At 40.9% G+C, this 25,972-nt stretch overlaps 1 protein-coding gene across 8 annotated transcripts in view; it reads right to left on the bottom strand.

Annotated features, from left to right (window-relative positions):
• MTUS2 (microtubule associated scaffold protein 2) overlaps positions 1-25,972 on the bottom strand; it is a 322,948-nt gene that overhangs the window by 163,549 nt on the left and 133,427 nt on the right. For all 8 annotated transcript variants that reach the window (XM_032982805.2, XM_032982803.2, XM_032982802.2 and 5 more), the window contains one exon: positions 25,101-25,307. In XM_032982805.2, the coding sequence (XP_032838696.2) occupies positions 25,101-25,307 (207 nt within the window). The remainder of the gene's footprint in view (positions 1-25,100; positions 25,308-25,972) is intronic.

Raw genomic sequence — 25,972 nt, 5'->3', positions numbered from 1 at the left:
AAAATGTATGTTTATTCCAAACTGCTCTGGTGATCTACATTGTTCTGTGAGCGTTAGAAAGGCTGGACTTCCCAGTGTGCTGAAAAAAGCTCCTGCCCTGGATGTCTTGTAGCATAAAAGAGAAGATCCAGGAACAATTAAATAAGAAACAAGTACTAGAGAAAGAGTACAAGAGAAAGAGTACAATAAGAAAGAGAAAGAGAAGATGTATTATCAATTATTAACTATTTGCATCAACCAGAGCTTGGGTATATTAAAAATGAAAACAAATAAACAAACAAACAACAAAATACCCAATACTCAAACCATGGGGTCTTAATGTAAAGTCCTGCTGCTGTTCTTTTTAAGGTAGAGCCTCAAACAAACTTCAACAGTGAGATTAACCTGAGAATATTTTTTACCTGTTTTCCTCTTGCACCAGAATACACATCTGGAGAAGCTCTGTGGACTATGAACCTGTAATCAGTATAATGATGTTTTTATTCTGAAATGGTATGAATGGGAAATGACATCATCAGAATTCATTTTGTTTAGAGAACATGGTAACTCCTCAATAGAGCAACCTATATCTGAAGGCATTCATAAAGAAAGGGTTACAGAAAAAGGGTAAATACAACTTCACTAGATCCAATAAGGTTTTGACAAAAAGGTAAGGGAGGGAAACAGTAAAGCTTTCAAGAACATCTATTTCATAATAAATATTACATTACTTACGTTTCCTCGGCTGAAATTTCTTGCTTCCTGTGCAAATATTTTCAGCCATTAATGGAAGGAAAGACACTAGATGAAACACAGCAAATATCTGAATTGCAAGGATTTCATGCATAAAAAATCCATTTCAGGAAGCAGCAGCTATCATTATTTTAGTCCCTTATTTACTGTTTCCTAACTCAAAAATACCATGCTGCTATCCGACACCTCTGAACTCTGTGTTACCATTTTCATTCTTATTAAACATGAAGCTAGGAAGTCTCTGCTTGGCAACCGGCACAAACATATTGCACCAGAAGAAAAGAAAGGTTACTTGACAAGTAAACTTGGCTAGAAGCCAGCTAAAAGGCCCAAAGGCACCTCAGTCAAGTGTCTGTGTTTTCTGAATAAACTACAAATTAATAAGAGGAACAGCAGGGACAGACTAAGGCAACAGTGATTTCGGGACATACCCACGCAGGTGAGCCATTGCCCATGCAAGCTGTTATGATGGCATATAGACAGAATAAACAAGAAATAATTGGTTCCTCGTGCAAATTTTCTACTGTCTAATCTATATAGCTGAAACTAATAGTTTGGCCTCCTGGTCCCCCCAAGCCACCTCAGCACTGTCCCCACAGCTGCAGGAGTGGGTGCTGAGTGCCCTCACCAAGATGGTACCAGGTTGCCCTGGTGTGGTCAGATGCACGTGGCATGTACTAAATGAGATGAATAATTTTTGGCTTTATAAACCATTCCCGTGGCTGTATGAGCAATCGAATGCCATTGCACTTGGGGCATTCTGAATAAAAACAATGCTACAGAACTGAAGGACCAGATTTAGGCATCTTTTACAAAGACAGATAGAGGGAAAGAAGAAGGGACAGATGATACTGATGGAGCTTCTTGCTTCCTTTGAACCCACAAAGACTCAAAGGATATGGCCTCAAATCCTTCCAAAGCCATCAATGTGCTACCTCAGCATAGCTCTCACACTGTACTTGCAGACTGTACACAGGGGGAATGTTGTAATAGAGGCAAAAACATCACCCCAGCAAGCAGCTGCTTTAGTCAAGCATGTCCCTCTAGCCAACAGATCATGTAGTTGAGTTCAGTGAAAAATGAAGGTCCTGTGCATGTTTTCCCACCAGATCCATGCCCAGGACCAGTGAGAACTTGGCCATTTTCTGCTGCCTGCCTTCTAGGGGAGGAGACAGCTGAAGAAAACATGTAGGAACCCTTCACTGCAGCAGGGAGGGCTGTGGGGACATCCTCCAGCTACTCTTCGGGCCAGTCACTGACAGCATACTCTCAGGATTTTATTCACACCATGTCAGAGGAGCTTGTGCAGCACTGCTTTGGGACATAAATGCATGAAAACTCTACTGAGAACTGGCAGACTCTGCAAAATACGGCTAAAAACTTAAAAGAGGCTGGGATACCTCTGATTCAGAAATAATTGGCAATGATGCAGCATACTCAGAATAAAAAAAATCTTTCAGATTCCATTCTGACAAAAGACCAAGACAATAATGAATCTAATGAGGTAGAAACATCTAGGAAGTCACTGAGATAGGCTACAGTGGATCATTAGCACGAAAGGCAGACTATATGCCCTTCTAGAATAGAAACATATGCTGTAAAGGACAAATGACTCATTAAGAAATGGCTAAGTGGGATACATTGAGTGCAGGTACAGAAGTGCAGGACACTGCTACTACAAGCAACTTTGTGGGGAGAGATCACAGCCCAGTATCATCATCTGTACATGGGGGAAAAAAGGAAGACAAAAAATAGCAGAATTGGGGGTGGCAGAATTGTGATCCAGTTTCTGAATATTTTAAAATAGAAAATGCTGTATTCCAGGAGCTCTTCATATTCACAGAAATAACCTTTCCAATAATCTGCACTTGATTACAGTGACTGTTTCATAACATGAATAGCTGCATCTCTGATGTGACATGTAGCACAAGAAATAAAAGATTCAGCCTTAAAGCACACCCAGCTAAAGATGGAGGACAAATTTTGGAGAGAACTACACATCATCCATTATGACAAACAGAAAGTTAATAGTGACAGAGTGGAAAGCAGCCAGATCAAAAGCAAGCAAAGTCCATAGTTCATCTTTAAAGAAAAGAGATGGCATCAGAATTTAAGTTATTAATGGATCATACATAGCTGACTCAATAGAGAGTAAGAGTTCAGTAAATATACCTGTACTAGTCACTTGCTTTCTTTGTAGAAGATTAAAAAAAAAAAAAAATAGTAATCAAACACTTCAAATTAGAGAGAATTTACTGGGTAAAAATGAGATTTTTCTGTTCCAAGCCAGCCAGAGACCACCACCAGGAAATCAAGCCTTTCACACCCTCCCACTAGGAAGTAGACACACAAGTTATTTTGGCTGCGCTTCATTTTTTAAATGATCTTCACAAAGATTTCACAATCATTGCTTCAAACAGACATGAAACCCTGGGCATGAGGTAATGATAAATCCTACCTGTTGTATCACAGAGCTGGAAGGCAGAAATGGGGCAGAGTGACATGGCTCTCCTGGGTTTGGTGTGCGTGGACCCGTGGCATATGTAACGTGGCCCTGTAGGCTGCCACGCGGACGGTGCTCTGGGAGGTGAGGGAGTCTGGGAGGCCTAAAATCAGCAGCTACTTCAGGATGAGGCGTGTAGCTCTGCAGGCTTGTCTGACCATAGTGAGCCAGCTCTTGTGTAGCTAGTGCCATGTATAGCTCACCCATAAGGAGCACTGCAAGTGCCCAAGTCTGCATATCTTAATTCCTGAAACCTTGAGATGAGACTCATCGGTGCAATCATAGGTGTCCAAATGCCAACTGTAGACATCTTAATGCACCTGAGACATCTGCACGGCATCGCAGACATCAGACTGGCAAACAAGGCTGAGGGGATCCCCCGGGCTCTTGAAGGCAGCACCAGAACCCTACAGTCTCACAACAGAAGCCCACTTCCCAACATCTTTCTTTTGCATTCACCCAGGCACTATCCTTCATTACGCGTTCGATGCAGCTCATCTATCTCATTTGTGATAGGAATATTTCTTTTGACCAAAAAACCTCTGCAAAATCTGCCACAATGGAAAGGTATATTTATTCCCAGATGAGAATAAACTGTCCCTCAGTCAAGGCCACCCTATCCAAACAAGTCCTTTCCTAACCAGGCCTTCTCAGACAGTCCTCAGACAGACCTGGGCAGGTGGCTGTGAGATCTGAACCTTCCAACTTCATTTTATAAGATAAACATGTAATTTTAATGCCTCTGACAAGGCCATGCTTCAGTGAATGCATGAGCAGCATTCCGTCCTTGGCACTTACAGGCAGAGCTCCAAGGCACCATAGGTTCACGGCCCTCATTTTTGTTTATGGTGCTTTTAAGAACAGAGCTTGGAGGTCTTGTTTATATTTCAGTTGGTTTGGAGGCCAAGATATAACACGGAGGTTTTTAATGCCTCTTGTGCTGGAGCAAACAGCCCAAAGCTCTTACAAGGGGAGGGCCTGCACTTGCATTTATTCTGACCACACAATGACTAACTTCAGAGGGTGCGTGGAGGAGATGACTGTTTCTGAGCAAAGAAAAACCCATAAGCAAACTGAACTGGTCCAATTAATCAAGAGTACCCTGCTCTAGTTGTGGTTTCTGAGTTAGACCCCAGGAAAAAGTGAGTTTATCTGTATGCAGATATGCTCACAATTTCACTCCATGTTTTTCTCCATAAGAATTTTCCATCCTACAGTGCAGTTATCTGCAAACTAGCTTAACACACCCATTCACTGCCAAAGCCTACTTATATGAGAAGAAAAAAGGTTTCTTTGCTCTTGATAAAAGAAATACATTTAACACTGGATGACAGCGCATGATTTCTGTGCTACACAAGATGACTCAGTGTCCTCTGAGAAAGCTTTCAGCTCCAGAGGGTGCAAGTGTTACATGACAGTGAGGACTGCTGACTGGCCTGTAGTCAAAGGAGAAACCCAAGTGATGTACCCATGGTGGGATGGGAGGAGTATGATGGGATGCGTCTTCAGAGGATAAAGTATTTGGGGACAATACTCAGGGCAGGTGTATGCACCCTACAGCAACTCCCAATACCCAAGCACAGACCATGGTGGGCTTTCCAAAGTTTACCTGCAGTGCCATGACACAGTCCTGCATGGTCAGCTGCAGTGGGGACCTGGAAAAGAGCATTTTGCTTCTCTAGTAATCATCCTTGTTCACCATGCAAAACCTACGGTATAGGATAATTAGCACCCGTCAGTGGGTATGCTGCTTCTAGAAATTACCATCTTCCATCTGCTGATGCGGTGAGCCCAAAGTGCCTATCACCTTGAAAAGCCAGTGCTCCTTCAGCTGTTTAGGCAACCAGTATCACACTACTGCCAAAGCTGCTCCTGGGGTAACGTCCCCTCTTTCATCTCCCCCAGCAGCAGCTTGGGACACTTGTTTGGGACAAAAGCATCAGTGCTAAAAGGATCTAAGGACAGGGGTGAGTGCCATGTTGGGTCCCAAAATGTGTGTGGAGCAGGTAAGTGGGGTAGTGGTGTAAATAATGGAACAGCTTTTTAATCAAACAGTAATGGGTTTGAGGATGGACAGAATTCCTTACAGTGCTGCTGCAGGTACATCTCTCAGACTTGCTCTGATAGGATGCTTGAAATGAGATCACTTAGATGATGACTAATCAATCCGAGTGGCTGGACTGTCATAGGTAAAAGCAAACAGCAAGTTAGACTTTTTTATTTCATTCTTTCATTTGAATTACCAAAGGTACCATTTGAAACATAAAGAAGGAACATTTAACTTGACATTATCTCTCTAAAGACAACTAGTTTAGAGGCAAGAAATTAAAGTATTGACAGCTGCTGATAAATATATACATATTTTTGCCAGTATCAGATAATTTTTAACAGCTTAATACAGTGGGTTTTATGATGACTAAGATTGGTACATTCATATCAGTAAATACATCTCTATTGCTTCAGAAGAGATAATAGTTAGGCACTGTATCATTTAATATATAATAATTTCTTCCTCCCTCCCTGGAACAGAAATAATTCATAGGTAAGAGTATTACTGGGTCATACCAGGGGGTCCTAGCCAGTGTTACATAATAAAGCATTCAGAGATTGCAGCTACCATGAAATGCAGCTTAAATCATGATAAGAACGCCACTGTATTTCAAAGGAAGGAAAAGCAGTTACTTTATTCTGTACTATAGAGAAGATTTACATTTAAAGAAATTATTGTTTGAGTTCAAAATTTACAGGCAATCTCCAATCTGTTTCTTTGTCACAGTATCTGATATCACTGAAAGGTTCAGCACACATATTTCCCAGGAACTACAATACATTTAAAAGATCTTTTAAAGGCAGAGCTCACTGCCACAGTGTGCAAAGTGGGGCTTGTGCACCCACTGCAGAGCTTCTGGTTGAACACCATTTGCTTAGGTTGCAAGCAATGCTCATTAGCACTTGCAAAGTCCTGAGTATGTTTACATGGTTCAAAAATTATTTGGATTAATATAATCCAACTCAACTCCAGCACATGGCAGTGCAGAGCACAATTGGGTCACTAGCTATCCAGTGTGTGGATTCTTAAATCATTGTAAGTACATGTTTAAGAGACTAAGTAACACTATCTAAGGATTCGGAAGGATTTTGAATGCTGAGATATTTATCAGGTCAAAAAATATATATATATGTGTGTATGTATACATATACACACACACACACAGATGCAGCAATTGTTTTCAGTGATGGATTAAACACATGCAAAATCTTCCCCTAATGTAGCTTCAGCTACTGTTCAAAATTATGTAGTCTAACAAATGTATTTAGGACAATGAAAAAAAAAAAAAAAAAGCTTGTGTTGAAATGGGACCAAAGGCTTTATTCAGAATCCTTTGAAGAAATGCCTCCTGTGTTTTTCAATCAGCAGTGTGCTGGTACGAGTGCTGCATGTTCATAAAGCTATATTAGTATGCCCTTTCTTGCACTGGGTTCCCTCTAGCCCTGGATAGGTTAAGCAATTGCTGGTATTAAATTAGCACACTGATTTCCACCGGTAAGAAAGTTCCTGCATCTTAAACTACAGATAAACTATTCAAATAGAGGCAAGAAGAAAATGAATAAATGTACTTTTACAAAAAAAAAACAAAAAAAAAAAAGTAAACACATCTGAGCAATTGCAAAGATAAGATGTATAGATCAGCTGAATAACAATTAGAATATTTGTAAACTGGATAGATAAGTATGTGTTTACTCAATGTGGCTGAGCTGAGCTCACTGTGTTTCAGCAAACAATGTATAGCTAAGGAGAAGGCTGAACATTTTAATGTACTCACTACTGCACAATAATTAAGGACAAATATATTTGCTGCAATTACAGCTCATGCTGTGCAACTTCTCCTACAACCCCATTTTAGAGCTACTTGTATTTTTATTTTATTGGGTTGGTAAAGTGAGCCTGTTTGAAGAAAGCAGAATATGCCAGCTCTTATTTTTTAAACCACTCCGGTTTCCTTCACTAATCCATCACTAAAAGGCACAAATAAATTTACTCTGAATACAGTTTAAGAAGAACTTGGATGCTCACCTCCATTTATGGAAAGTTTTGAAGGTGACAGGGAAGAGGAAAAAGCACATTTAAAAGTGTCATGACCTCAACCTACGAGAGACTGGAGCCTGTAGGAGTTCAGACAGGTTAAAGCCATACCAAGAGCAGCCTGCACATAAATACAAGAAGCATTACTACATCTCACCCTTTGAAAGAAAAAGGATCACTACATGGCACATTTCATTAATGAAAGGTTTTCTTGTAGTGTGTTTGCCAGGGGAGACCAGTCTTCAAAGGAGCACAGGGACTGGCCAAGGAGTTGTGGTCTTGGATTCTCTTCCTGGCTCTGCTGTTTCCCTGATGGGGGTAGCCTTGGGCAAGTCATGTCAGCTCTGAAAGGTTTAATTTCCCTGTCCTTGTAGGGTATCAGTGATTCACTTACATTATGAAAAGTTTTAAAAAGTGAGGTTTATATTAGCTCTCTATTACTAGTCCAGGTCTGGAAACCACACTCAGACAAAGTAATAGAAGTCCAGACATGAGGAATAGAAAATTATCAGAGGTCTTTGACAGCATGCCCTGGGAAAAAGCTGAAGCACTTGGTTTGATTCATTTCTGCAGAAGGGAAATGAGATGAGACACGACAACAGTCTTCAAATATGTATTAGGCAGAAACAATTCTCTGTATGTGTACTGGGCAGAAGCAATTCTCTGCATCCTTTGCAGATAGAACAAGAGGAACAGGTATAAACTCCCAAGAGAGAAATATAGGTTAGACATCATTAATTGTTTTTTAAAAAGTAAAAAAGGAATAAGCTTCTTAGGCAAGCTCCATCTTTTAAACATGTTATAAACAACTGTAGAGAAAAATCTGACTAAAATCATGCAAGTATAGCTGATCATGCTTCATGACAAGGCCATCTCAGTGTGCTGCCCCGTTTTCAATGACCCTATGTCTCTGATCTCCCTGAGGAAGCTTTTTGAAATGTCTTACATATATTAATTGTAATTTCTTAATTGAAAAAGTATCTGTTATCAAATATGGTCTTTTCTGGCTACATTCTGTCCATATAAGCTTTTACTTGTGCACCAGAATAGAATACACATTAGGACCACATTTCTAGTTCCATGTTTTGTCGTCCATATGAAAGCACCTTTAATGTCTAACTTCCCTCTTTGTTATGCTTTGATTAGCTTGTTCTAATTTCCCTGCAGTTCACATGACACAGTTCTCTCTTTTCCCTACCCAGCGTTAACAGAGAGGCAGCTTGGCTGCTGGTTCTGTAAAAAAAGTCACCCATGGGATTAACTGAGCTCCAAGAAAGTGCTTCATAAATTTGAATACTTTGATATGATAAATGCCAAAGCCAACTTTACAGAGATGAAGGAATATATGTACTTCACTGCTAAGGCGCTTCCAAGCAAGCTCTCCCTCAGCTACAGAAGTCTGGAAGGGACACGGTTGTGTCACATAAAGGCACAAATGTTCCTAAAACTTTCACCAAGGAAGCAGAGCTTTGTTCCACTGGAGATGAGAACAAGTGGCCAAACGTGACATTAGTATCAAAACACTTCAAAGATGGTCCTGAAGCATTATCATGCTCCCCCAACATGGTTTACGGAAACCATCTCCTCCAATGCATCATTCCCACAGCCGGTGGTCTTTTTCCCTGTTGTGCTCCTAGGAAGATCATCTCTGGGTTTCTCAGACTGACCATCCTGGAACAGAGCAAGTCCAGAGGGCTGGAGGCACCTGGGCTTCAAACATCCTACACAAAGCTTCCAATATGCTCCGAGGTGGCTCATGTGAGAAATGGGACACATTCACATGTTCCTCATTTCTCCTTTCTGCAAGGCAGTGATAACAACACTTGCTTGCCTCCCAAAAGTTTTCTAAAAGAAAAGGAATTGATGTGCACAATATTTGCCAACACCTTTCAATAGAAACTTCTTCAGTAATATTGATATATCAATTGGCGCTTAGAGCCAATAAATTGACTGAACAGGTTTGTCCAATGAAATTCAAGGTTTCTGTGCCTGGCCATATCATCTGACACAACAAGGATGAAATCTGTCACCACACTCCACCACTTCATCCAGCAATAAAATGCAGGACAATTTCTACAGAATCAGTGGAGCTGGTACTCCCTACACCATGCAGAGAAGCTCTCCATATTTCAGATAACTGGAGTTCTTTATACAGCTATAAATAAGTTATCCTTCAAGTGGCTACTAATCTATTGTAGTTATTTTTTTGGTTTGTTTGTTGTTGGGTTTTTTTGGTTTTGGTTTTTTGTTTTTTTTTTTTTGCCTTTTTTTTAACAAAAGTGAGATATTTGCAAATGTAGGTTGTTTATTATCTGCTATTGTTGGAGTTTCTATTTTCAATCACAGTGGAAAAACCTTGTTCCCTAGTCGTCCGAATGATAGGGATTCCCACCTGGTGCCACGGTCTGCTAGAGACTTCTTCTAAGGTATATGGCACTGAGTAGTCTCCATGAAGCCAATTAAAGAAATTATTCATGTTAGTATGAGTGCAAGTGATCCTTAAGCCCTTAATTACTCCCTGTACTTTTACTGTTTAATTCCTATGCATAACTCTGAGACCATGGAGAGTTTGCCTTGAAACCCTGTGCTGCAAGTCACCACGGCTCACGAACAGATTAGGATTCCTGATGGGGGCTACCCCCAGCTAAGCCATCTCTTCCCGTCTCTCAGCACGCACAGACTGATCTGAAAATTTTTCTATCCTTTTATCCATTTCCTTGGATTGCTTAATCTCCAGAACAATACTGCAAAGATAGGAGAGTGTAAAACCTAAAGGCGCCCAGCCCTTCCCAGGTGAACTCTAATTTATATAAGGTGATTTGTTACTGTATCTTTGCTAAAATGTTGCCATACTTGTATAGTTTGAAATCTGCTAAGCAGCATTTAGATTGCAGAGCAACAAAAGTCCAGTGTCACCTGTGGTTTATTTATCTCCAGGTCCGAAAGCTAGTGCTAAAGAGGAGTTAAATTTAAATAAATTTATTCTAAATATAACCAAAATACCGTAAATAACATAGCCCTTGATACACAGGACTATGCACTCCATACTGTGGGATATAAACCACACTAAGTGCTGCACCAACCCAGCTTTGAGGGGTTTATTTTACTGCGCTATGCTTCCACATCTCAGCTCTCATTTTCGAGGCATGTTTGCATTATCAGGCACAATACCAAGCCAAAACCAGGGGTGCGAGAAAGTCGAGAGCGTTTGTTTCACAGCCACAATCCCGCACGTAGCGGGACCCCCAACTTCAGAGCGCTGTGGCTGCGCGGGGTGAAAAGGCAGGAGACCCCGGCAGCCGGCGAGCACGGCTCCTCGTCCCGGCAGCCACAGGCAGAGGAAGCACGTCGGTGGCATCAGCGGCTTGTTAGCCATGGGCAGAATTTATACGGGGCTAATTTGATTGAGCAAGTTATCCACCGCAATCGGTTCGTTCAGCCCCAGCTTCTAATGTGAGACGCCAGCACACGCAGCCGGGCTCCAAGGTGAACCAGGGCATTATTTCCAGCAGTGGGAGGGCCTTGCGATAGAGAAGTGATGGAAGCTGCAAAAAGTTCAGAAGGCTGAGTGGGGAGAAAGCCCTGACATCTTTACAGTCCACTCGGTGGAAAACATTTGAAAACCCCAGTGAAGCTTACTTCCCCCCAAAACTTCCCTCTAAAATACCTTTACAATGAGGTAAGATTTCAAACAAGCATGCAGTAGTTTCCTGGAAGCACTATCAAAGCTAATTACATATACATTTAATTAGTTAATTACAAACTGCAAATGAGCAGGGTGAAGCTTTGTGCCTGCTGTAGTGGAGGCAAATGTTATCACAATTCTTATTTAGTTCCAGTTTTCTAAATCACATGCATCACTGGGAACATGCACGGCGCCGTGCAAGTGATGGAAAACACCAATAAGGCAGAAATTCCCTTGTCTAAAGGCATGAGACAAACAAGCCCTACAGAGATGGTGCACAGGCATTTTGGAATGAAACACCAATTGAATGACCATGTTTTTAAAACTGTTAAAATAGGGAACATAACATATTTTAGCAGGATGATTACCCGAAATATATGGCCATATGGGAGGGGGAGAAGTCATGACTGGATGACTACAGAGGTCAGAGAGTCACTGTTGGTACCAGAGAAAAAGTGGATGAAGGAGAGGTTCTGTGCCAACAGGTATCAAGGTATGAGAAGCATTAAGAAGTGAGGCTAGTGCCTATATCATTCTTCTGATACAGAAATATTTCTCATGTGGAAGCAATAACAGCACTTAGGAAACTTCCATCAGTAGTGATTAAATCTCTGCTGCCCAAATCAAAAGTGTATGAAAAAAAGGAGAGGCATTTACCCTTGATTACCACATGGCTTCTGTCATGTCAAGCTGCTAGAAAAAACTGTCCTCCCATGGGCCACAGACTTGTGATGTTTTGTCCTCACCCACACCCTGGCCGGGCATGACCTTGCTGCTTTCCTCACCTCTGCCCAGACGGCAGTGGAGGAGCACTTCCCACAGGCCCCGGCTAAGGGCAGGAACCAGCTTATGGCAGCTGGTGAGATACCACTTAGGGAAAGGCTTGTCATCTATCCAAACCAATTAAAAAAAAAAAAAAAACAAAAAAAACAAAAAACAACAACAAAAAAGAAAACCCAAACAAAACAAACAAAAAACAAACAAACAAACAAACAAACAAAAACAACAACCAAAAAAACAACAACCAAAATGACATGGTTACAAAACTGTGGGCTCCATGAAAAAGTCAGCCTGTTTGCCTGTTTTAAAAAGTACCAATCGTTGATGTTTTATACTAGTTTTGCTAGTTTTTTTAACATGATATCCCTTATGCCCTAAAGTGGGGAATACCAAATTAATCCAAGCTGCGAATTGTTCAGCCTGACAGTCCATAGTTTAATCTTCTGACTGTGACTAGTAGCAAGCTTATATCACTTAGTGAGCTGTTCGGGGGCTTTGTTCAATTAATTTGAATTTTTTATTTATCTGCAGATACTTTTGATTTGCACAACAGGTAGATGACAGCTAAGGAGTGCACACACTCCCCAAAGCTTCCCACCATCACAACCGAGCTCCAGTGCAGGATCATAGGTAAACCATGCATAATTCAGTACATTTCTTAGATCAGCTATCACTTGCCGAAGGAGTGGGACTGACCTGTGAGCATAAGAGAGAGTTTCTTAACATCAGCTTTTTTCTTTTACATTTTCATGCATCTTGCGTTCAGATTTAAGCTTTTTTAAACTACATCTTAGGCATTTTTAGAGCATACTATTAATGTATTTGGAAGGCATACAGAGACCATGACGCTACCTCTTACTCTTCTTACTTTCCCACACAGTTTGACAGTGTACAGGCCTGTTCTGTATCTAAATTTACAAGCTGTGACAAGTGATAAATATCCTAATTCTAAAAAGCTATTGTATACCTCTGAGACAATTAAAATTCCTTAGATACCTAGATGCAGTACATAATACATTTAATCAACATTAGAACATGTCAGAGAAGGAACGTTTTATCCCAGGACACATCCAAACATCTAAAAATAAGCCCTCAGTTTAAATAAAAGTTTTGTAATAATGTTCATTGGGAATTCCCCTTTCCTCAGATTACAAAAGTAATATTAATTCCTAGATCATCTCATGTTATGCAGTAAGGATTGAACAGAAGAGTTTATAGAAAGTGCCAAAGAAACCATATATTTATATAAATGTATTTATATAAATATATGTCGTAGTTTGAGCCTGGCTGGCAGCCAACCACAATGCAGCAGCTCGCTCTCCCTTCCCCTCCGGCAATGAGAAGGGACGGAGAGCCAGGCTTGGGGTTCAAGATAGGACTGGGATGGGGAGAAAATTCCCCTTTATGATCACGAGCAAAAGGCAGACTCGTTAGGGGAAGAAAAAAAGAACATACATTTATTACAGACACTAACAACACATAACAGAGTAGGACAGTGAGAAGCATTGCCACATCTTGAGAACACCTTCCCCCCACCCCTCCCTTCTTCCCGGGCTCAGCTCTGCTCCCGATATCTCTACCTCCTCCCCCAGTGGCGCAGGGGCAGGGAATGGGGGGTGAAGTCAGTGCTGCCACTTTCTTCATCTTCGATGAGAGGAGTGTCCGAAACTTGTTCCTCCTGCTCCATCGTGGTCCCCCTCTCACAGCAGACAGTCCTCCACAAACTTTCTCCGACATGAATTCCTCCCATGGGCCGCAGCGCTCCCCACACTGCTCTGTCATGGGTCACTAACTTCCTCCGACTGGATTCCCTCCCACGGCTGCAGCCCTTCCCGAGCTGCTCCGGCGTGGGACTCCCCCGCATGCTGCAATCCTCCCAGCGCTGAGTTACAGCAGCGGGGCTGCCTTTTCCCACAAGACCCCGGCCTTCTTCAGGCACAGCACCTTGATTATACCAAGCAGGAGCCACAGGCCATAAATCAATGTCTGCTCCACCATAGATCTCCATGGGTTGCAGGGGTGGCTGCCCTGCCGTCTCCCCACAGGATACAGGGGGGTCTCTGCTCCGGCACACCTCCCCCCTCCTTTCTTCCTCCGTTCCTCCACTGACCTTGGTGTTCACGCAGCTGCAGCAACTCCTCCTCACCAGTCCCACTGCTCCTCACCACGTCCCTTCTTAAATACGTTATCGCAGAGGCGCAGCTGATGGGCTCAGTTTTGGTGCAGAGGTGGAGCTGACTTGGAGCGGGGGGAGCTCTGAGAGGCTTCTCACAGGGGGCCGCCCCTATAGCCCCCTCCCCTGCCACCAAAAAACCCCACCACTCACTCAAACCCGGGACAATATATAGTATGTTTTAGAAGAAAAATACTAGTTAAAAGTGGTGCATTGTTAGTTCTTTCCTCTAACCCAAGGAAGTCATACTACATGCTTCAGAGCATAGACTGAGCTCCAGCCTGCCCTAATCCATACAGTTTAGCATCAGGAGAAAACAATACAAGGGTTTCCCAGGTTTGTTTATCAGATGTCTCAATCAAGACGTCATTTTATTCAAATCATACCATTCCTCACACAGTTTTGCTTAGTTTTCTCTGGAGGTTGTACCTACCTTTCCAGGAATGATTGGCAGGAAGACAGTAGAACTGTAATGTGTGATAGAAAGGAAGTTAACCACTGACTAAATATAAATATTAAGCTATCACCACACTTGAAATGTACACTATTTTTGAGATGCAAAGCAATGGCAGGAAACATTTCATTTCTTCATTAACTATATTCCTTCTCTGCTTTTAGTGGTGAGGTAGAAGGGTGTCTCCCAATTCTTCTTTGCCAATTAGAAGCTATTTTCTTTCTTTGTGGTCATTTAAATATTATGGAATTTGTCTTCTTCGAGAAAGTTGTTTTAAAAAATAAAACAAAAAGAGAAGACTGCTTTTAGTGGTGAGGTAGAAGGGTGTCTCCCAATTCTTCTTTGCCAATTAGAAGCTATTTTCTTTCTTTGTGGTCATTTAAATATTATGGAATTTGTCTTCTTCGAGAAAGTTGTTTTAAAAAATAAAACAAAAAGAGAAGACTGACATAATTTTCAGCTGGAGAGTGGTCGATGATATGCAAGAACTAACTGATGTGGGGTCATTTTATGTCACCAAGGTCTGCCGTGCAGAGTTAGTCTTGCTGGTGGTTGCTGCTGGCATCTTCTCCACCACATTGTGGTTAGCAACGTCTGCCTTTTTACATAGGAACACGCACCGTGCAACACCTAACAGCCCCGTGTGCACTAAAATAACGCAGTGACCTTACGACCACTCGGTGAATTCACACACAGGAAGAGATGTGCCCCATTCTGAGATGGACCTCACCAGCGATTGGACATCAAGATTTGTATGGGAATGCTGCCAGCTATTCCGGCAAGGTCCGTTTCCTATCTGTGAAGCAGAGCACTTTATTCTCTTATCCTAAATGCTCATATTTCTGCATAAGTATTTCTGACTGTGTAGCCTTCTATAGACATAGCAATGGTAACTCATACTGCATGAAACCTTATTGGCAGTCCATGAAGTCGGGAACAGCATAAATTAAAGATTTCCACCATACAGCCCAGCTTTACTGACTTCTTGCCAATAGGTTGTTAAGGTTTGTTTGCAAATCACAGTTCAACCAAAACAGCAGCTGATTTCTCTTCCAACCACACCAACCCCACAAGTGGACCCTTAAAGCTGCCACATGGGAGGTATGCTACCATTTCTCAGGCTCCTGTCCTAGGGATTGAACGTTTGCTAGCTGCTGACAGTGGTATCACTGTCAATAGCCTACAGTTTTTGGTAACTCCCACCTGGGAGGAAAACACTCTGCAATTGTTTCCGTTTTATTCAGCTTAGTGTTCTTAGTTGGAGGATCTCAGTTTGCCATCTTTCTGCCAGTGATGGTTTTACTTATATCAGACTTAGCCAGCTTTCTTCTAACATTTAAATTAACTTTGGAAATCCCCAATCGAAAGCCTGTGGTCTTGAACCTGTCACAAGACAAAGAACCAAGATATTTTGAGCTGTTTACAGCCTCGTGTAATCTTGCCCAGGCCTCTAGAGGCCATCAAGCAGCAAGCCAGAAGGAGAGGCTGTTTAAACTGCAATTTTCAAGTTCTTGGATCACAACTAACAGACTCGTGGCAATGCTGAAAGCCGCAAAAGGTGCTGTTTCTTCTTTTTATTGCAGATATTCTCAAGAGCACCTGGAAGACTTACATAAATGACCTCAATTTTAACCTGCTTGGACTAGATTAGTGTGATGGAAAAAATGTCATGGGTGAGATTCCAGCCCAAACTCTACATGGGAAAACTTTTCCCTCTATAAATAGCACCACACTCCCAGCTGTAACACTTCCCTCGCTGCTAAATTAGAATTCACAAGTCTTCTGCAGGATTCATAATGGGATCAAAGATTAGAAACTTCTTTGAAGTTTGTCTTCCTTTGCTCCACTGCTAATACATACCTGCACTAATCCACCATGGTTCTCATAAACTAATCAGTCGCTCTTCCTCCCCAAAAGGGACAAATATACAGGCTTTTTTCAAATCCCCATTTATTTGTGTTCATTATCCACACTTCAGCTGGCAAGGGCATAACATTTTGTTAATTGATTTTTCATGTACTGTAAAGAGGCCAGCTCTGTTTTCTGAAACCTTTCGGTCTAAATGCGATTTGCCAGTAATATTTACAGTACTTATAACTTTGGTCCTGTTTATTGCTAGTAAGGCACACAGTGGATTGAACTGTGTGCATAACAAATTTGTACTATTTCAGCTTTGACAACAACTATTAATAATATGATTGCAATGAGATCATCTCAGACTCACTTTTTAAATTTGGTCCCTCTTGAAAGAGATCAAAGAAATACTGAACCTGAAGTTTATTTGCCTCTTGTTTAGGAAAACAAGTAAACAGCCCCACTGACCCCAAGCAGAAATTACACAAAGGAAAATATAATTTCAAAAATCCTTTCAAAATTTCCATAATTCAGAACTGTGACATAGGTATTTTTTTGTCTCACTGTTACTCAAAATGGGCTTATAACTACCGTGTCACAATTCTTGTACCTTTAAATTAATGCTTATTTTGGGGGAAAAAAAAAAAAACAAAACAAAACCTATCTTTGGAAAAAAGCCTGTTATCATAGAGTTTATAATTATTTTTGTTATTGAAAGTAACTGGTTCGGTTGGGCACCTGACTCATGGATTTTAAAGCTGGAGTTGTTCACTGTGTTCACTGAGCCTGACCTCATGGACAATACAAAACGCAGACCTGAACTAGAAGCAGTATGCAGTGCTTTTGGAGATGGATCTTTACAGATTTGATTTCTGAATTTCAGAAAGCACAAAATGTGCACATGAAGTCAATGAAATACCCCAGTGTTGAGCCCCATAGTTAGACATCCAGAATTAACCCTTTCTAAATATTGAGTTATAAACTGTAATGAAATGCATAAGAAGAACATGCTGAAGAGGGAAGCTTCTCAAAAGTTCTGCAAGCTCATACTTCATTAATGGGAGACAGAAGATTTTAACTGTGATTCCATTAGAAGGCAGATTAGTCCAGAATGGAGGGGGAGGGGAGGAGGGGAAGCAGAAAAAAAAGAAAAAAAATAAGTAAAAAAATTGGGGGGGGGGGGGGGGGAAAAAAAGGAGAAATGGAAGAGCTTCCACTTTTTCAAAGTTTTATTTCTTAATTTTTCTTTGTGTTAAATTAAGAGATTAATCCATTCCAATGAATGCCCACAGGGTTCACTTCTAAAGGAGCATTTCTCCCCTCATCAGATAGAAAGGAAGATTAGAGTATGAAAAGGAGACAATTTATATGGAGTTTTCTGGTCTTCAGAGGGGTTTTAATTTGGATGTGACAGATATGTTCCCGCTGCTACTTGCTTTCGTATTTTCAAAAGGACATTTGAAGTGCTACTGTTCCGAGTGCTGTGCGTCCCCAGGAAGATGTGTGCTGTGCTTGCCCCCGTTACAGGCTCCAGCCTGACTGCGGCTTTTCCCCAGGCTTTAAAAGTCACACTCCATCAGCAGCTCTCTTCTAACCCTGACCACAGAGGGGACCGGCCTCATGTCCCCCTCCTATCCCCATCAGAGGGGATTCCTTTCAGGTTCCCGGAAGACTAGATGATTTAGAAAATGCAATTTAAAGACTGAAAATAGTTATTTTAGAAATGGCTACAGTGATTTATTTGTACCCTCTAAGAAATTAAGCAAGTCCATTATAGTACAGTAAAAATACTCATGATCTCCTATTGATCCAGGCAGAACAAAACCAGCCACAGGACATCTTTAAAATAAAGAAGGGCTAATGAAAAAGCCCAGTATAAGGGTACCTAAGCAGGCTGCCACAGTAATATGTTCACGAGACTCATCACCGAATCAACATCTCCCCACAAAGTCAAAGGAGAGAGATATATTGGGTGCCTGTGATGGCAATAATCTAATCGTTTGGTGATGCACTGGCTTCTCCAGTGAAACTGGTGTCTGGCAGCCTGATGTGCGAGTGGTTTGGACTGCTTTTTACCCTCTGCAGATTAAGCACTAAGAGTCACAGTGACTAAATTAGGCACCTGTAATCAGTCAAATAATCCTGTGTGGAAATGGGCCAGGAAAGAGGATTTGTCACTATCCATTTCTTCCTTGTTGCCCCATTATCCAATACCTATGAAAACATTTGCACTCTCCCACTCCATTTTAGGGACAGGAAAGTGAGGTGGATAATTTGAGCCACTTTTAAAAACTCAGACAGAAATAAATGCCAAAAACCAGAACTGGAGCTGCCAGGTCTGAGCCAGGACAATTTTAGCACACGGACACAGAATCTCCCAGACCAGCCTTCTTACACCTAAAAATGAAGATTTTATATGACATTTTACAACAATAACAAACATGATGATTAAGCACTCTGTTGAAATTGAGCTGGCATGAGAGCTTGGCAAAATTCTTTCAACTGCTCTTTGCTCATGAAAAGCAAGCTTTGCAGAATTAAGAGTTTCATGGATTTTTTCAGTTTTGACAAACTTCAGCTCAGTAAATTTGCAACCCCTCCAAATGTTTCAGGCTGGAATTTTCATATAAAAGTAGTTTTGCATTTCCAAACCAGCTTGATCTTTCTGCCTCTACTTATTCATTGCCAGGAGTGGTACAGACCCTCCCAGTGTGGTACTGCTTCCCTCTTCTGTGTGCTCTGATGGGCAGGGGAAGAGGCAACAGTGTAGACAGGAAAAACATTATCTAAGCTATTCAAATATTATCACATTTAAAATATTACCACAAGCACTGTATCTAAACCCCACTGAAATTAATGGACAACTTACACTTCAGCACTGTTTTTTCAATCTCTGCAAGGAGAGAGAAACCGCTGTGTCTACAATGCCAAGTCATTCTTTAAACGTTGTTGGTTGGTTGGTTGGTTGTTTTTTTTTCCAGTTGTAACAACTACAGTACGAAAAGTAAATGCTGAGAGTCTGGAAGGCAGCTAAAGTGTCTTTTCAGCCCTTGCTCTTCCTGGCTGATATACTGCACTTTTCCAGATGCATCACCCCACAAAGCTGAAAATCCTAACTCAATACTGTTCTATTTTAGTCCTATTCAGAGTGAAGTGATGGCATAAAGTGATTCGTCCATCAAAATATTAATATTAGAACAAGATCAGAAGTAAAAAAAAAAAAAAATTGTCAGGTATAAAAATGAACAGAAAATCAGTCATAGAAATATGATTGGAGTGTATTTTCATATAGGAAAATCTTTGTATTTACATAATGTATTTAAGAATAATTGGTATACCTATCTATCACGTGACAGTTTTGAATGTTCTACCTTTTTTGGAGGCAATTAGCCATCTATTCAAGGCTTCTGTGCTCACTTTAATTTCCCCATTTCTCCACCCACCTGAATCTGACACTTTGACATCTTTGCTTATTAGAATGGAAATCCAACATTTAGCAAGGCCAAGCAAGCCAAGGTCATAAACCAGTGTGAAATCTATACATTGGAGAAAGGATCATGGAAGTTTACATAAAACATGCAGTTTCATATTTCTATAATTTTAAACAAAACAATAGCTGTCATGAGATACTAAAACAAGTTTTGAAATATTCATCACCATTTTCTTAGTCTGAAAATAAATTGCTTCAGTACTCAGTGCCGTGGGTAGATATTGAATAGCATTATGTCTTTTAGTCTAGCACCTCAGAGGAGAAGAATTGCCTCTAACACCGTGCTATTATTCTATTTTAAGAATCTTGAGCAACAGGGATTTCATCACTTGAATTGGAAGATTATTTAGCAGACTAGCAAACCTTATGACTACAAAGTATTTCCTGATATTATAGCTACATTCTTCCATTTCCTAAACTCATAGCAATTCTCATGCCTCAACTCATTCTAAACAATCCGTCCTTCTTCCAGTCCTCCACACATCAAACTCTTTCACGGTGCTTAATGACCCCCATGTGGTACTTACAGCACATTAGAGTCTATTCTGATGAAGTACATAAAGCTAATTATGTGAGTAGGATATTCAACTGATCACTAGAAATGCAGATATGACAAGTTAGAGAACTTCAAGCCCTTTAAACTAGTAAAACAGAAACTGTAGCCTGGGCATCGTGTTACCGCAGTGCAGAATCACAGGATAATATTGGGAACCACATCCCACAGCTGTGGGCCTTTGGTGTATGATGTGAATATCTTAGGCAAATTTTACTGGGACAGACACAGGAGAAGCTTCAGCATAATGTATTTAAAATTCAAAGGTAAAATACACAAAGTTAGGTATTCTAAGTTAGCTATTTAGGAGTTTTTCCTTTACATTTACACAATTGTTTCACTCTACTCCAAATCATACTGGCTTCAACCTTAACATGACTTTGCTAGTCATTCATTTTTTCTCATATTTAGCAGAGAACACTTACACTCCTCTTAGATTGAAATATCTGAATTTCTCAATTTAGCCAATTTAGTATAAACAAACTCGACAAGTTTTTTGACACACAAAATATCCTCTGTCTAAATAAAGAATAATGATTTTTAAACCTCAAGTGAGGGTAAATTTTAACATTTCAGGTAATCTTGAACAAAAATGCTACTGGAAAATCTGTGGCAAGAAACAAAATCTGAGGAGTGTTGGTAGCAGAACCTGGAGCTGAGCTTCAGCCTGGGGTTTCCCAGCTGTCCCACAGGTATCAGGACGTGTGGCTTTGCCCCAGCAGAAGACCTCATGTGGGCCTTGCTGCAGTGTGATATAGAGCCACTCTGATGTGGGAATCTACGGGATGGGAGGTGTGAAGGTGGCAGGGAGAGCTCCATGCTCACACCGAGCAGAACATTAGTAGCAACAAAGGATAGACCCCCTCTGTTGGTACAGCGAGCTCTCATTGCCTCTACTTCCCTGAGTTGTTTTACTCAAACACAGCTGCCCTTGCTTGCCGGATCAAGCAAAGAGCTTGCCCTGAACCATTTTAACCATTTCATTTTGAACACGGTAGGACAGCCAGTGGGGAGCCATGGTGAGCTCCCCTGCTCCATCCTAGGACCCAGCGTCGGAATGGAGTGGTCTTTGGCTTCCGTCATTACATCCCACCTCCTTCATCAAGGTAAGAAGCTGCTTCACATGCCACCGTCACTGGGAATGAGCTTCACGGACCCTGGCTCCCTTGTGTGCAAACTGCAAGTTACATGTAAGCACCAAAAAGTGGAATTTAAATGGCCGGAACAGACTAGTGAGGCTTGCAGGTCAGTTCCCTGCCACAGAAGGTGGCGAGATGCTTGAGCAGTTTGGATGCCAGGGCTGTCCCTCCAGCCTCAGCACCCAATTGGGCAGGACCCCATAGGAGCAGAGCCCCGTTACAACTGATCCTGGTTAGCAGCTGATGGCACGGCTGTCACAGTTGGCATGTTTTCTGTGAACAACAGCCTGGCTTATACCCACGCTTCAGGGACAGGACTTGAGGCAAGCCAAGTGCTGCACAGCCTGCTCTATCCCTACCAGGGGAAAAAAGCACAGTCCCACCGCTGCAAATCCATTTAACTGAGTCAATCAGAACGCACAAGCTATTGCCAGAAAGTCAGCGGAGGAGCATAGCACAGGCTCCATGCACATCCAGGCTTACTGCTTTCAGAGAGGTCACAGGAAGGGGGAAAATCTGGTGAAGAACAAAGCTGCCACATCACAGCTCCATTAGCAATCTTCCCCGCAACACAAACATCATGTCTCCTTACTCTGAACAAGTGGGGTTTTACTCTCTAGACAGTATTTAATCAGTATTAGTATGCCAAAATGAGACACTTGTTGGGATTTCTGAAAAGAAATGTAACCATCAGGGGTTTAGGAAGAGCTAGCACCACAAGACATCTGGCAGGGGAGAGAAAAGCAAGAACAGGATCTCACTAGGACTCCTTCAAGGATCACTGTTTCCCCTAAAACACTCTGCACCTAAAATAAACTTGTGTTTTCCTCTCATCCAGCCATAGTAACCTGCTTTTTAGCAACTTACAATACATCATGATTTTTTTAATGGCAGATACAAGATCTTGAGTTGAGCCCCTCCATTTACAACAGTAGCAGCCCCTCTATTTTTAACATACGCACACTTGCAAGACATTTTCAATTACTTCTGTCTTCCTGACATGCCGAGGTGCTGCTTAAATAGGAAATTGTGTTATCATCTATGTCTGAAGATTTCTAAAGCTAGATAATTTTGTATTTATTTTCTACCCTACTGATCTAGGAAATTAACAGTAAAACTTTACCCTGCCCTCTAGGAAGCTTGATTTAATCAAGGACATGATCTCAGGTAGTAACTACAGAATCAGCTATTTATTTAATTTAAATAAAACCATTCTTCCAACAGACAGTGAAGGGAAGAAATAATATGTCATGCTAAGATTCCTGAGCCAATGTTTTTCCCCTGCATCCACTCTCAGGGTTACTTTCTGTGCATGTTGAAGTGCACTGCTGATCTGTGTTAAATAAGCTACAGCAGAATGAGAAGCAACTAATTTGTGATCCCTGGGTGTTGGGCAACTAATTTAACTCTTGCTGGCACATAGACTTTAAATAGAAAAAGATGATACAGTTTCACACTGATAACATTTCTATGAAAGTTAATAGTTCAACAGTAAGGAAACAATTTTTAATTCCTACCTATCTGACCTACCAGGAGTGATGAACAAGAGTTGTGTAGCTTTTAATCTCAAGAAAGCAGGTGATGTTAAGTGTCTTCTTGTGCGATGACTTACCTGAAGACTGACACCACAAATACAGGGCATGCCCACATCCATTTGATAACACATCTTCTCCTTCTCTCACCCTGGTCCAGGAGGAAGAATTATCCATTTGTATTGAAAGACAAAAAAAAAGAATTCTGGGCTGGACAGCTGTGTGTGTCACAGGTACCACATCAGAGGGATGACCCTCGGGAAGTCCTCATTCTCTTGCTTTCCCATGGAGGTGGAGGCAAACTAGACAACTGCTTAGATGGGCTAACTTGTCAGCAAGAGCAGAATGATAGGTCCTATTTTTCATCAGGTGACAGACTAAGCTTGTCTCTATGTGAATTTGTACAAGCAGATCACTTCCCCTGGGTAATTTTCGTATCTGTCAGAAACATTCTTGCAACATGCACAAGTTGGTCACAACATCCTAATCCCAAAGATTAAAGAGGGTTAGCATCTTCAACCAAGTGAGCTGGAAAAAAATGTACGTGCCAAATACTTCCACATCCTTCTGGTGACTGGAATATGGTTTCAGTTTTTATGGGCTTAATGTACATATAAAATATGAAAATACACCAGAATATATAAATGAAATCAATTTATTTAAGACAAATGAAGAGTCCAATGCAACTTTCTGCATCTGAGATTACTAATGTTTCTTCCACAGTATTTTGAATAGAAAACAGTTGACTCAAATTATCTTTTAAAGAATTCTCAGTTGTATGAACATGTATAAAGCCACTGTGTTCAAAGACAGTGCTGTACCTACAGATGTTATTTTTTTCAGATTCACACCTGAAATTGCTAGACAACATTTCTTGCAGAGATGTATCTTAGGTCTAATCAGCAATAAGGTAATTCTGTCCATAACAAAGGCTTCATGTAATCAAAGTCAAAAAGATTACAACGCTAGATAAAAGGAACAGCTTTCCAAAGGCAGATAGGTAGAGTAAAAGCACAAAGCAAAAGAGGTTGACTACTCTCAAAGTAAAGTTAATTAGGAAATAAACAGAAATGAGCCGTCAGTCCAACAGTAAAACAAGACACAAGCCTAAGTTTGGGGACATTGGAAAAGTTAGAAGTCCCTGGACACATTCGTCTTTGGCATTTCCATTACTCCATGTAAAAGGAGAAAGAGAAAATCCTTAGGGTTTTTAACTCTTTTCTTTTTATTTATTTTAATTAATTTCAAATTAATACAAACACTACAAGATTTAGGAGCCTGTAGCATCTTTTCACCTCTGGTGATTCATATCACCTGGTCCCCCCTGTCTGCACTGCTCCCAGGCTGATATCACTTGCTTTGATATTGACACAGTTCAGGCTCAATCCAGTCTTCAAAGAAGAACGGGCGTGAAAATCCCTCAATCCCCCTTTCCACTCCGAGCCCAGGGCATGCACACACTTCCCAAGGACTGCACAATCCAGTGGGTATTATTTTGTACTTAATAAAATTAACAGTCTTTACAGAAAATAGGATTTGAAATGACATTTCAGCCACAGGATCATTCCAAGTCTGGTAGATGAAACAACAGCTATGATATCAGTTCTGATCTCTTTCATATCAGTGACATTTGATTAATTTTCTAAACTAAGTTTGTTACACTGCACATTAAGAGGCAGAAGAAAAGCAGATGAGAAAGACTATGTTGCTCATTTTATGTATTCTTTGTCCTAAACTGTTCTGCATGGCTGTAATGTACTTACCAAACACAGTTTATTGTGATTATTTACTTACTCAGATTGTAAGAAGTGACATTCTAAGTAAAAACAAAATACAAAAATGCCTCAGATTCACTCTCAATGTGGTTTTCTCTGCAGCAGGGAAACCAGCACCTTGTATATGCAGTGTACATTCAGCATCTATTCATCTATTATTAATAATATTTTTAAAAATTGCACTCAGAAATCAAGATACCAAGCCTAAAACTCAGTGGCACAGGAGAGATTAGTGAGTGCTGCACAGACTACATTAGTCCTACATCAGACACAAACTCCAGGCTGGACAATCCTGGAATACATGTATTTATATCCCCCCGGAAAGAAGGACAGATTTTGGACTTACGGTTGGTTGTCCTGCTTTGATCACTCTGAGCACTCTCGTTTGACTGGTTGCTGGCGACAGAGGATACGCTTGAGCTCCTGACAAAACCAAATGCAGCCAGTTTAGCTGCTGGCAACCGTGAATAACCTGGAGGGCGAAGTCCAGACTGGCAGGGCTTGGGGAGATTTGATTTTGCAGCACTTGGACATGAGCCTTTCTTAAGATCAACTGAAAGAAGGAAAAAGAAATAAATTTTTATTAAATAAACTAAACTGGGATATACTGACCATTACCTGTACCACACAGCTACATAAAGTCAGTATAAAGACTGAATACAAGTTTTAACAGCAGCTCAAACTACAGTGATGTCTTATTCTTTGCTCCACTAAAAAGAAGTTCTGTGGAACAATTACAGGTCCCAATAATTTTTAAAATGCGAACGTGAAATGCAGCAAGGATCTATGAGGCATAACTCAAACTTACAGCAAAGTAATGTAGTTCTAGTCTGCTAAGATTTTTTTTTTGAAATTTTATCTTCTATTATGCTGTATCACTTTCTAATTTTACATTTGTTATGTGCCAATTAAAAGAAACTCATACTCAGAGATAAACACGCTACACATAGCCTTCAATTTTGGAAACTATTGTAGAACACCAACAACCCTTTTCAAGGACACAGGCTTCTTTGTATTGCATCAAAGAAAACACTTCTCTGAAGTCTTGCTTTCAAATTTGGCTGAAAGAAAATGCCCTTTTCCTGTACCAAGCCTGGAAACAAGGACATGACCCATAAAGTTATACTTTTTTCACATACCACCGGCCATTTCCACTGATGGACTTCTCCTCACTATAAACCATCAGCCAATGTGAATGACATCAACCAAGTCTCAGAC

Source organism: Tyto alba, unplaced genomic scaffold (genome assembly GCF_018691265.1).
Source record: "Tyto alba isolate M040663 unplaced genomic scaffold, T.alba_DEE_v4.0 Super-Scaffold_2, whole genome shotgun sequence".
NCBI classification, from domain to species: domain Eukaryota; kingdom Metazoa; phylum Chordata; class Aves; order Strigiformes; family Tytonidae; genus Tyto; species Tyto alba.
The sequence above is the reverse complement of the archived record's forward strand: the minus strand, read 5'-3'. Positions and strand labels throughout refer to the sequence as shown.